The sequence below is a fragment of the Netta rufina genome (assembly GCF_964035555.1).
Source record: "Netta rufina genome assembly, chromosome: 12".
In the NCBI taxonomy this organism is placed as follows: Eukaryota; Metazoa; Chordata; class Aves; order Anseriformes; family Anatidae; genus Netta; species Netta rufina.
In genome coordinates this window covers 15454059-15467526 of record NC_140135.1, presented here as the reverse complement: position 1 = coordinate 15467526, position 13468 = coordinate 15454059, and the positions used below count along the sequence as shown (strand labels likewise).

General features: G+C 44.4%; 1 protein-coding gene across 3 annotated transcripts in view; it reads left to right on the top strand.

Annotated features, from left to right (window-relative positions):
- The window catches only part of ATP11C (ATPase phospholipid transporting 11C (ATP11C blood group)), a 56485-nt gene that overhangs the window by 19402 nt on the left and 23615 nt on the right, over positions 1-13468 (top strand). For all 3 annotated transcript variants that reach the window (XM_084293823.1, XM_084293824.1, XM_084293825.1), the window contains exons 3-12: positions 508-597; positions 5071-5151; positions 6191-6298; positions 7016-7144; positions 9415-9518; positions 10152-10202; positions 11030-11094; positions 11676-11757; positions 12128-12278; positions 13206-13403. In XM_084293823.1, coding sequence (XP_084149949.1) covers positions 508-597; positions 5071-5151; positions 6191-6298; positions 7016-7144; positions 9415-9518; positions 10152-10202; positions 11030-11094; positions 11676-11757; positions 12128-12278; positions 13206-13403 — 1059 coding nt within the window. The remainder of the gene's footprint in view (positions 1-507; positions 598-5070; positions 5152-6190; positions 6299-7015; positions 7145-9414; positions 9519-10151; positions 10203-11029; positions 11095-11675; positions 11758-12127; positions 12279-13205; positions 13404-13468) is intronic.

Here is a 13468-nt window from a genome sequence, read left to right as displayed (position 1 = left end):
CCCATGGTGTTTATCTTCTTTTTCCTCTACTGTCTCCAGCTGAGTGGTTTGGGATATTTTAACAAAAGAGAAGCAGTTGACTACTTTAAAACAAACAAACAAAAAAGCCCCACATTACTGCAAAACGCTTTCAACTGTGTAATGAGCTGGTGGAGAGAGCCAGAGTTTGCGGTGTGATGCTGGAGGTGGGAGCTGGAGCTCGGCTGCATCGCAGCACACAGCTGCACCAGTAGCAGCAGCTGCCTGGTGATGCTGGGACCTGCTGCCTTGCCTTGCTGGGAGGAAGAGGAGGCTGTGGCCCCAGCTGCAGCTTCAGGGAGATGACGGCAGCAGTTCGTGTACCTGCTGCCACCAGTTTGTTTCAGTTTAAAGAGAAAACTCATTTCCTGCTCTGTGCAGATACCTCCCATTTTGTAGTCTGCATCAAGCGCTGTGTCTTGGTCTGTTTGTGTTGGCATCTGGTAAGCTGCAATGTGCCCAACAGCTTCTGCTCCTCTCTCTCCACAGTACACAATCTGGAACTTCCTCCCGAAAAACCTTTTTGAGCAGTTTCGGAGAATTGCCAACTTCTACTTCCTTATCATCTTCCTCGTGCAGGTAAGATGCTAGGGTGGTTTTATTTGCATATTGTTTGTAAGCACAGATGGAACAGCAAGAATTGAGGTTCAAAACTTACTCTCTTTGTGTTTGTTTTTTTTTTTTTGTTTTGTTTTGTTTTTAAATTGGAAGCTGTGTTATAATTCTGGTAAGCCATTCAGCACATACTAACAATTAAATATTTGGGCCTGGCTGAGGCAGTGTTCGAATGACTGCCGAAATGATTTAAAAACCATTTAACTCTAACCATTAAGATCAGTCAACCAGTGAAAATATGTATGTTTAATGCTGCAGAATTAAGATCTAGTTTTTTATCACCTTTATTACTTCTGCCGCATAACAACGTGCATTTTCCCAGGTTATGTGATGTTCATACATCTTATTTATAGTGACTTTCAGGGCAGCCCAGGGCAGAGAGGCAGTACTCAACAGAATTTGGAAGAGGCATAGCATGTGCTTTGGGAATTTGGAGTTTCAGGATGCTATTCTCCACAGACAAAACAACAGATTTTATACACAGATGAGCCTTATCTCTCTGCTTTGTGGCTTTGCTAAGGAACAAATTCTAAGCAAACCTGAATATTTGTTTTTTGTTCTGTCATCCAAAAAGAAAAGCAGGCTGTCAAAATGCATTTGGGGGAAGAGGTGGAAAGTTTGGAAGAGTCACCACAGTGCTTTCACTCACCTTCTAAAACCCAATACTCAGACCCAAGGCTTAGTAGACAGCTTACTCTAGGACTAGAAACAGGCATCCGAACTCCTACCCCACCAACCTCAAAAACAGCACTGTAGAGCTACTGCAAACAGCCTGATCGTAGACGGCTTCTCCGGAATTTTGTTGATTCAGGTCTCAGGGTATCACTCTCTCTCCTGGTGTGCATGTTTAAAAGACCTCATTTTTTTTAACCTGACAGTAAAGAGTTATGGTTTACAGCCATTTCAGTGCCTGCCGCAGAAACGGGGGATCCTGAGGTAACGGCTGTGCGTGGCTCCTCCTGGCAGCACTGCAGGAAGGCCAGCTCACCCTGGCATCAGCTGGCTCTCGGCCATCGCTTGATTTCACTGGCACTGCTCCCTTTTGTCAGAGTGAATTTGTAACTCGCCTTGTACTGAAGTGATGCCCTGGAGGCAGAATGCCCTTCTTGTGGAGATGGCCATTTAGTGACGCAGCATTGCATTTTGTCTGCTGACCCTCTGGTCGGTAAGAACACTGTATTCTTGATCCTGCTTACAGAGCTCCCTGTAGTTTAGCTGCTTGCCCATTTTAGACACGGATGCATGCAGGTGAAATAAAAGCCTTGCTCTTCCTCCTCGTTGTAATCCTGTGACCTGTGACCGCCTCTAAAATAAGGAAGCAATCCTCATGCTCCATTAGAGAGGGAAAAACAAACCCAACCAAACACACTCTGGCAGCACTCACCGCCCCATGAAGTAGCTAACAGCCCTTGGTAAACATTGTCCTGGAGCTGCTGGAGACTTCACTTACCCTAAGAAAAGCACTGAAGGTAATTCCACTCACATAAAATATCAAGGGTTATTCCTTAGTAAAACGGCATCTATAGCTTAAATGTTGGTGTTTAAATTACTTAAAATTATTAGAATTGTCGCAAGTGCTGCGTTAAGGGTGCAGTATGGCAGCACTTGGGCTGTTCTCTGCACGGTGGATTTGTAGCTGAGCAGTGTGTGCCCAGTAAGCCCCGCTGGGCATCGCCTGCTGCATCTCCTCTACCTGCTGTGACTCCAAATACAGCTCTTGGTAGAGAGAGGAAGAGAAAGTACACACATTAAACCTAAGACGCTAATGAGTGCACTAACAGGGATATGAATAACTGTTCTGTTGCTCCATCTATTGCAACACTCAAAGGAAACGAAGTTAACTCCTGGAGGAGACAGATGGTGTGAAGTAAGTGTGGTCAAGGTGTATTTGTAGAGGGACCAAGCTGATAGCCATCACCTTATTTAGGAGGTGCCAGGAATAAATAAATAAATAAATAAAAGTGTTCTTTTAGATAGATAAAGATGACTCCTGGACTGTGGTCTTCAGTATGGTAAACAATGAATTTGGGAGAAACTGTTAAGTAACAGAAGGATTTTGTCACTCTTAAGTGGATCCAAATTAAGCTGTTGAAGTCCTAAAGCATGTCAAAAATAGCTTCAAAGGAGTCTGCCTTTGATGTTTTGGCACGCTGCTCTTGTGTCCCTCTGCTTTCCACCAGCAGTGACAGGCAGAAGAACCGTGTTGAGCCACAGGCTGCGTACAGAGTGCAGTAACGATCTCCAAGTGTATAAATGAGTTATTCCAGGGACTCTACCCAGTACTTGTGTTCATACCTCTGTAATACAGCATTTGTGTGGACAGTAATCGTACTGTTTGTTTAAATAAATACATACAGCTGCATCTTGTCTGGTGCAGAAAACTCCCATGGGGTAGCAGTGGGAGTCTCAGGAAGCCCAGGGTAGGTATCCTTTCCCTCTGCCTTGCTCTGCTTAGCTAAAAGTTCCTCTTGTGTTTACAAGATCTGTCCACTTCTAGTAAGATAAATTTTGGTTGACTGACCTGCACTTTGTGGTGCCTCTTCTAAGAGGCCATCTGGACGTGCGGGGCTTTGTGTGATGTGTCTGTGCAATGCTTTACACCATCCTCACTTGAAGTTCTCCAAAGTCTGGTATCTACAGCTTTCTGGCTGTAAACATGCTACATCCATTTGAGTGAAGCAGGGTGTTGTGTTCCTGGAAGTATTTGTTGTGTTTATCTTGGTTTGCCCTCCTTCTGCTTACCTGCCTACTTGTGATGTAGCTGTTCTCAGTTTGGGTCCAGTCCTGCAGGGTAAGAATACAACATGCAGCATTTCAAAGAGTTAAAAAATTCCACATGGCTTCCTCCCAGCTGATAAGAGCGGTTCTGTGCTTAACGTGGCTTTTAACAGAGAGCCTAAAACAACAAACATGCAGATGCTGTTTGTGAGCGTGCCAGGGAAGCGCAAACAAACAGAGCACGACAAAGTCCCTTTGTGGGGACACAAAGCCTTTCTGCTGAGCTTCCCAGTCCCTTGCCGTCATAGCTCTCCGCATCTGCCCCTTATGCTCCCATCCTCTCTGGGGATGCCAGGAAAATGGCCAAATTTTTGTGCCCTGATTTAAAGGTGCCCCAGGGGAAACCCTTGGGGTCTGCCCTAGTGGCTTTGGTCCCCGCACAGTATTTTGAGTGACGCTGCAAGCATCACTGCTGGCAGTGCCTGCTGGCAGGGAGCTATGAGATGTGCACAGATGGATGGCTGCGTCTCGGCGCAGAAATTGTTGGGGCTGAATTCTCTGTTTGCTTTTGGGCTGCTGCCCTCCTGCTGCCAGAATGATGCATGCATGGAGCAGCTGGGGCAGGCACCTGATACCTGCCCTGGGCAACACCCTTGGGCTCACCTGCCATGAGGTGAAAGGCTTTTTGTGTTGTCGTTTGGGAGAGGACACCTTCATGATGAATCTTTTCAGTGGGCAAACAGTGCAGCTTTTCCTGCTCGTACATGAATCCCTCCTAATTATGAACCTCTTCTGCTGTTCTTCCCCTTCAGGCCAAGTCATGATGCAGTCAATAGAAACACTGGTTTCCCACAGCCCAGAGGTTGTCTGAATGTTGAAGGGGCTCTGCTGGGCTTTGGTCTTAGGGAACTGTTTTTGCCACAGCGCTAGCTCAAGGTACAGCAAGCACTGCATCTAGCTCAAGGACTCCAACTATTGACCTGAAGGCCCTTGCGTGGTCTTTTTGCTGTTTAAATCACGCTCTTAACTCCACGTTTCAGAGCTCGAAGTCTAAATGTTAATTTCTGTTTTACTTAAGTATTCATGTGCACAATATATTTCCTTGGTAAATTGGGCTGGTGCATGTTGCTTTTAACCTCTCAGTGTCAGTGGTTCAAGAGGACTGGTACTGCCCTCCTGCTCACAACTGCCCGTGTTTTGGGGTTTGGTTGTTCCCCCCCTTTATGGCCAAAGAGAAGAAGTGGTCTTCCTGAGGTGTTTTTCTCTTCGTGCATTGCTGCTGCCTCTGCACCATCCTTCTTCCCTGCCTTTGTCCTCTCCAGCACACCCCATGGCAGGAGGAGACTTCTTTGCCTCAACACTTGAGTGGTTGCATTTTTGTAACCCATCACCAGCAATCCTTTCATCTAGCCTTTTACTTCCCACGAGGGTGAGGTCAAACTGAGATTTTAAACTACTTCTGAAAGACTTTTTCCCATGTGAGGACATCCCATGGCCTTCAGGAGAAGGTGTATCTGTCTTGAGATGGAGGAGAGCATCCTCAGGATGCCTTTGCTAGCCCTTCTTGTGTGCCCCTTCCTTCCCTCCTTCTGTGCTGGGGTGCGATAGTACACTTTATATCCAAGTGTACCAAACACCCTTTTACACCAGTGGCCAGAGCTTTTGTTTCTTCTGCTGCCTAAAAGCAAGTTGTCACCAGTATGTTCCTTCTGTCCGCAGGTGATAGTGGACACCCCAACCAGTCCGATAACCAGTGGCCTTCCTCTCTTCTTTGTCATCACCGTCACAGCCATCAAACAGGTAAAAGCAGTAATTTGGGGAGAGGAAGATTGCCTTCCTGTAGGGATGTTCTTGTGCTCTTTGGGACATACGATGGAGAAAAAGATGAATGTATATTTGAATATATTCAGAATATCATCAAAATGGGCTGATAAGTTTGGTAACCCCTTCAAGAGCTCAGATGTGTGTATTGGTCCTCTTCAAGAGAGACTGCACGCTGAATATGGATGCTGGTGTGTATTCTGTTTTGGCAATGTAAAGCATCTCTATATATTGTTGAAAGCAAACTGTGGTGGATAGTAAAGGTTACCACTGTGGCTGCCTCTCTAGTTCTGCCTTTACTTGAATTTTTCTTCTCTTTTTAGAAATGTTCTCTGACTCTTTGCAGAATACAGAGACGTGCTCCAAATATAGCCTGTGCTCCACTCCCTTGTTAGTAAATGGAAAAGACAGGTTCTGTTCAAACTCAGTCTTGAAACTATGTAGTCCTCTTTCTTGCAGTGCTGAGAGACCACTTTCCTCCCATCATATGCACATGTGCCGTTTTAAATTTCCTACTCAGAAGTATTAAATAATAAAGTAAGTTTCTTCTGCAGGAGCCAGAAAGGGAGAGCGAGAGTAAAATCCATCTGCTTCAAGTATGAATGTTTTATTCTTTTAGTGAAGACAGAAGAGGAAGAGTCTTGTCCTGCATTACCATAGTAGAAAGAGTCACAGGGTGCTAAGTGTGTTATTCGTATTATCAGTCTGTTCTTGCCAACACTGAGAATAATAGAAACATGTTACAGTAATTTAGCTGATCGTTGCATGCACTGCATATAGATTATTTTTATGTTATTTTAATCTGTTCCGAATCTGTCAAATATGCATATGAAGTTTTTAAAATAAATTGATTCAGTTTGAGCTGCTCTGGTTGATGTTTAGTCAGGCATGAAGGAGTTTTTAGGACTGTTAAACTTTTTTTTCTCTCTCTCTCCCTCTCTCTCCATCTCCATTCATCCTATTTCATTCGTTTACTTGCTCTGTTACAAGTTTGTGTTGCCTGTATTTATGTGCCTAGGGATATGAGGACTGGTTGAGACACAGAGCTGACAACGAAGTGAACAAGAGTACTGTCTTCATTGTTGAAAATGCAAAGCAAGTGCAGAAGGAGAGTGAAAAAATCAAGGTAATCGTTAGTAGAGAAGTCACATGTAGTTATGAGGGAAATGGATGGGGCACTAGGGTGGGTGATAGGCACTGGTGCCCGCAGGAGGGCTGTGCTGCATTCTTGCCGAGCTGCACAAAGTCTCTGGCTTTTGCACAAGATGCTCTGAGAGCCCTTCCCTGTTAATAAGTGAAGCTTCCTTTGTTTGACTGCTTTTGAGAGGCTGTCTTACAAAAGCTGTGCCAGGGCTGACAAATGACAGATCTGTCAGCGTTCTGCGTTTGTCTGGGACAGGCAGTCCTCTTCTATTTCCAACTCTCCCAAGGACACCAGGAAAGCACACTAGCTTTGACATAAATTTATCACCCAGCACTTCAGATTAGTACAGAGTCTCTGGCTTCATCAAGATTCAGCAGAGAAATAAATAATAACCTCACTGCACGGGCAGTCTGTGTTGGTGCTGGGTGGGATTGACCCGTTGGGCTGTGGTCCAGTGCTGGGACACATGCCCACCCCGTGGGCATCGGGGCTGCCCAGCAGGCTGCTGGGATGCTCAGAGGGGAGCCCTGGGGGAACAAGCTGGGTTGTTGGAGTCATTGCGACTCCAATCATGATCTTGAACTCCCTGATGTCCCTTTTAGCCAAGGTGATTTCTTCTAGGCTTTGAGAGAAGCTAAATCTGTGAGTATCTAATAATAACTTAGAGGGCTTTTTGTTGAAATGTTTCTTTTCTTCCAGGTTGGAGACATCGTAGAAGTGAAAGCAGATGAGACCTTCCCCTGTGACTTGATATTTTTGGCCTCAAGTAGTGTTGATGGGACCTGTTACGTCACTACAGCGAGCCTGGATGGCGAGTCGAATTTCAAGGTGATGGGGATGGCTGGGTGGCGTGCAGGACTGGTGCTCTGGTGTGCTGGGGCAGCTGTGGCTGAAGCTAGTGCCTGTATGGGGTGTGTGTGTGAGAGAGAGAGAGTGAGATTAACTGGAAGATGCTCCCGTGTAACCTGTCCCCACGGCTGTGTGGCTATATTTAACATTTCCTCCCTCCGTCTGCTCATCAGTGAGTCAGCACTGAAGTGCTCTGTGGATTGTTTATTTTTCTTTTTTTTTTTTTTTAAACAGCTATTCTTGCTGGCGCTGCTCCAAGTTGATTCCATCGTTATCAAAACAAACACCAATAAAAAACCAATATCAATAAATAATAATATGACTTTGCCACATTACCGTCCATCCTGGGCAATGTCTTACTGCTCCCTGCTCCTATTGCATGTCACGAAGTCTGGTGCGTAGGTAATGCAGCAACCACAGCTGCTTCAGCGTATAGCTCCCTTTTCAGTACCTGCCAGCACTTCTCTTACTTAACTGAGCTATTTCAGTGACATCTGGGGCTTTCTGAGGCACTGTGTGTTGAGTCGTATGATTTGGGGAATTTTTCACCAGTGAGAAAAAAAAACCCTTTGTTTTTTGTTTTTTGGAGGTGAGGGTGGGAAGGGGATTTTTATACATATATTTTTTTGCTTTCCCCTTTACTGAACCAAGAAGTGAAATTAGATATTATTCTTGTTAAAGATGAATCTCTTCTTTATTGTGTTTTCTTCCTTTATTTTTTTCCCCTTCTCCAAGGGAAAGAAGCAATGACAAAAAGAGAATTACATTTGTCATAAGACATGAAAATTTGTTTTCACTTGTGTTTGATAAATATTTATACAGATATTAGCAACTGCAGTAGTAAGAGTGGAAGTTACTTTAAAATTTCATGATACATTGTGGCACACTCTGAAGTCAGTGGGAATTACCAGTGTTGATCTGACTGTGTGGGGTTTGCAGCTCATATCTTTATTGGCGGCTGTTAATTGGTACTGAAAAGTTTATGTAGGAGCTGGTGCAGTATTGACGTACCAGAGTGGTTATACTAGTAAGAGCTTTGAAGTGGCATGAGGCTAAAAATAGATATCCATATTAAATGGGCAGTTGCTTAGTAGTGTCAGGTGCATTATATGCATGAGTTAATGTAACTTTTTCAGTCTTGGCTTTTACTAACTTGACTCTTTAAGTGGAATGCTAAATTTCTATATTAAGCACTATATTTTTACTGGTTTGTGGATTCCTGTAGGTAAAGGGGAGCTATCCCGAGTTTCTTGACAAGGTGAAGATGGAAAATGAATTAAAATGTGCTAGGAGGGAATAGAAAAGCAAATGCTGTTTGGGGAAATATATCTAACATTAGGAACAAGGCTGTGCTGCAAAACTAGGGTAAGGGAAGCACACCCAGGTAGTCATAAAACCTCCTCTGAACTAATAGCTGCTGCCTGCCACGTTGTATGTTTTTCTGGTGTGTATTAGGCTGTGCATGTGTGAAGGATGCCTTGTTACGTGAAACTGGGGCAGGGTTATAAAATGGGCAGGGCTCTGTCTTTGAAGCAAGAAGCTTCTGCCATATGTTATCTGAAAGAGCATGTGTTGTCCAAATAGGCTAAGGGACCGTGGATGTGAGGATTGAGGAATTGATTAGGAGGCTGTATCGCTCAGTAATTGCACGGTGTCCATGGTGACAGGAGCGTTGGATGCAAAACTCCGCACAGGGGCATGATTTGATATTGGGCATTGTATGAACAGTTCTGAATGGTTTCACAGAAGCTGCGATTTATAGCAGAGGTGTGGGTGTGCTTTCAGTATGAAAGCCCAGGCAGGTTCCCAAACAGGCATTAAGGTGGGCATCTGTAACGTCACGGCTACGTATGTAGCATGGCAGCTCCTCCTGCAATGCACGATGAGAGGAATACAAAGGCAATGAGCTGAGGAAGCTTTTTAATGACTTTGTTTATGAAGACGGATTAAGGCAGCCTGTCGTACAGCCTGCAGTGGTTTGGAGCTGCCAGCAGCTCCTATAAATAGCGCTCGCAGGCAGCGAGCTGATCCTCCACGGGCTTCCCAGCTAATTGCGAGCGACGAACCTTCGCAGTGCCTAGAAACAGCTTTGAGCCTGCCGATGCTGGGGCTGGCCTCTCGTTACCTCTGGTGTCCTGAGGGCACCTGCATCCCCCTAGGGAGATGCAGAGATGCTGAGTGCAAGCCCTCCTGCAGCCTGAGCTGCATTGCTGGGGCTGCTGCTGAAAAGTGTGTGCTTCTCTTGCCAGACCCACTACGCGGTGCGGGATACCACCGTGCTCTGTACGGATGAAGCCATAGATGCCCTCACAGCCACGATTGAGTGTGAACAGCCGCAGCCAGACCTCTACAAGTGAGTGCGGGCATCCTCGCTGCTCCTCCTAGCCTGCTACCAAAGCCTCAACCACTTCTGTAAATATAAGTTAAAGCTCAATAAAGCGAGGGGTGTTTTCTTGTCAGAAAATGACAGGTTTCTGGAGGCAGCAATGAGCTATGGGGCTTCTTCTGGATGAGGGTGGCAAAGTCAATGCTGGGTTGCTTCAGGTCTCAGTTCCTTTGCAGCAAAGCCTCTCCGATGAAACACTCATCGTGGTATAATGAGTTATATTTTTGTCAGCTCAGCTCTAGTAGTGGTGCATGCACCTATTTTTAGGCCAGCGTACCTTCCAAGTAAAATGCGTTCCAGGATTAAGCTGTCTTGGTGGTTAAATCCTTTGAAGGAGGCTTGCTGCCATGTGTTTTATGCCGTGACTGAGATGAGCTGGGGGTGCCCAGGCACAGTCAGTTCCTGCTGTGCTGAGGATGGTAGTGGGGAGACACCTGGGGTGGTGGGCTGTGGTTTGTCCCTTCTGAAGCCTTGACCTCTCAGGTGCATGAATTACCATGTTCCCGTCTCCTGATGATGACATTTTAGTGTGTTTGTAGTGGCTCTTTTTAATGTTCAGATGTTTGTATTTCAAGTTTCTTATGTACTTTTTAATTGCAGATTTGTTGGAAGAATTATTATCTACAGAAGTAACCAAGAGCCCATAGCCAGGTTAGTCTTGCAGCTGTCTCCCCCCTCAAAGATATGAGGCATTTACCCCGGATTTCAAGGATCTGAACTCCTGTTGCCATCACTAGTGAATGTCTTGTTTCTCTTTAGCTGTTCCAAATATCCCCTTTATTAAAGGAGACCTGTGATTAATCCCTCTGCTTGCTTGCTTCTGCCACCTGGTGACTCATGTGAGCCCACCTAGGGACTGGGGAAGCTTTCTGTAGCTGTGAGGGAGAGCTGTAGACAGTCTCCAAGTGACAGCCCGTCGAGCCCCCAGGGAATGGCCCAGGACACAGGGTCGAGGTTTCCAGCATGAGTGCTCATGTGCTGGAAGAAAACCCACGATGCTCCTTAGCCACTGTAGTCCTGCCAGCAGCCTCCTAAAGAAAGAGAAGCAGCAGAGAGTCATGGGTGGGACGTTCAAAGAGAAATAAAAACAGGAGTGGTAGCAAAATAAGCTGTCTTTGGTGCTATTGATAAGCTTTGCTCAAATTGATGGATTTTCTAAGATTTTAAAAACAGGGGGTTTTTATATAATTACTAGAATGTGTTACATGTGAATGTTTTGTACTTGTTCCTCCAAAACTTCACTGAGAACACACCGTTAAATTTGGGACTCTGAGCACCAAGGATGGTCTACATAAGGTGAAATGGAAATAAAAGTACATACGTGGAAAAATAAGGAAAGTCTAATTTAACATACAAATCAAGTGATCACCTCTAAAAAAATCATGAGTTTAGCTTAATAGTTTATCTCTGTGTTTAAACAGCAAAGAAGGTTTAATGTTCTTTTAGTGATGTGCTATTATAACTTCTTTTATGTTTAGGTCTTTGGGTCCTGAAAACTTGTTGCTGAAAGGTGCTACCCTCAAAAATACCAAGAAGATCTATGGTGAACATTTTTTTTTGTCATAGTTCTGATGAACATCTTCATTTGTCATTATCACTGTATCTAGAAAGAGAAAATACTTACCTGTAGCCTGTCTGCCAGGGTTCTACAGTTGCATTTATATGCCAGCTGCTTGAAAAGTTTCTAGGGTAAAATCTGGAGGTGCTGGTTCTATCTGCAGTGCTGCCATGCTATGCAGGTTGTGTTAATACACCTAAGCAAGCTTTTCTTCGTGCCTGAGTTACAAAGAAAAGGGACTTGTTTCCAAATCCTTGGCCAAACACTTTTGCTAGAATCACAGTCCTAGACATCAGTAATTTAGAATGAAGGCTGGTAGGGAAGACTGATATTTTTTCTAACTGTGTGTGACCCTTGGGCTGCTGGTCAGTGCTCAGGGATATGTGCAATTAACATTACTTAGCAGCCACTGAGCTTTCTGCAGTTGAGCAGCCCTTGGGTAATGTCGATTTCTTGAACTGGGAGTCAGGTTCCCATGTACACGCTGATGCCTCCGATGGCTCAGTGAAAGCTGGGTCCCTTCTGGCTTGTGAGTCCCTGATGAGCTCTGCTTTAATCCTCTGTAGGTGTGGCAGTCTATACTGGTATGGAAACAAAAATGGCTTTGAACTACCAAGGGAAATCTCAGAAACGCTCTGCTGTAGAAAAGTGAGTATTTATAGTAGGCAAAAATTGGTATAAGCTGTTGGGTTTTGTCATGGATGACTTGCACAAAAATAATCCCCTAATCTGCTGCTTTTTGTTTCAGATGCTCTCTGATTTTCCATGCAATCTGTGGATTTCATTAAACATATCTTTCAAGGAGCTGCATCATTTAGTAGCTTTTTTATTTAAAAAAAAAAAAAAAAAAAAAAAAGAAATGTTAGAATGTATGAATTGACCCTGAGTATCAGCACTGTCAAAAGCACTTGTTCTGCAATTCCCTTCTTAAGATTAAGGAAGTTCTGTTCCTGCTTATTTGCATGATTTTCTTTATAGAAATAGTTGCAAGAATTCTAAAAAGAAACCTATTTTTCAGATCTATCAACGCTTTCCTGATAGTGTATTTATGCATCCTATTGAGCAAAGCTACTGTGTGCACGACTCTGAAATATGTCTGGCAGAGTAATCCATTTAATGATGAGCCTTGGTACAATGAAAAGACTAAAAAAGAGAGAGAGACATTCAAGGTAAATGGATTTGTGTTTCAGCACCTCCTCCAGCTTTATTTATTCTGACAGTTTTATTTAATCTGATCATGTCTGCTGCCAACCCTGTGATGCCTGTTTGCTCTTCAGAAGTGCTGCCACTTACTGCGGTCTCTCCGTGTTTGTGTTTGTCTCCTGTCTCAGTTACTACCTGCATCTCTCATACTTGTGCACTGCAGTGCTTGCATGGAGCGGGGCACAGTGATGCTCGTAGCAAGGCTTGCTGCTAACCCTGCTTGTGCACTGGCATCCCCATCACCCTGGGGACAAGTGAATACATGCAGGCTACTGGCAGCAGGCGGATAACATCATTTCCACCATGCAGAGACATTATATAAATGCAGCAGCTGATTTAACCTGGATCCTTATCTGAACTTGAGCTATCTTTCAGCTTTGAGTAGATAAATTGAGGCCACATCAGCCAGGTTTTTAAACTTGCTGAGACACAGGCAGCCAAGCCTGAAGGAGTGAGTGGGAGTGGGTGGAAGTCATCTGATTCAGTTGATTGTTGAGTAGGACTTCAGACATGTCACTGAATTGGTTGTACCCTTGACATAGCTTGACTGGTCTCAAAGCACTTGCTCCAGGTATCTGAGATGAGAATCAGCCTGTAACAGTATGTTCTGAAAAGGAATATATACCTGAATAAAATGGAGATTTGGTCACCTTGAAACAGTAAGATGTGCTCTTCTATTATACCCTCATATAGCTGTAGAAGGCAGCAAGATTTTCTACATCAAAGGAAAATAGAATTTGGCCATACCTTAACTGCACTCAGTTATTTTCAGGATTTTTTTGTCTATTTAACCTTTAAGGAAATGCTGTCTAAAACCTCAGATTTGTTGTTGTAAACTGTCTCATCCCTGAGTTATGCACAGACTGTATCTTCCTCTTGTCTCTCCATTGCAGGTGTTGCGGATGTTCACAGACTTCTTATCATTTATGGTCCTCTTCAATTTTATTATCCCAGTCTCCATGTATGTTACAGTAGAGATGCAGAAGTTCCTGGGTTCCTTCTTCATCTCTTGGGACAAGGAAATGTACGATGAAGAAATAAAAGAGGGAGCGTTGGTGAACACCTCGGACCTGAATGAAGAGCTTGGGCAGGTCAGAACGAGCTCTGTTAGCATCTGCTGTGAGGAACATCATCTGTGTTGGCAGGGGAGCAGCTG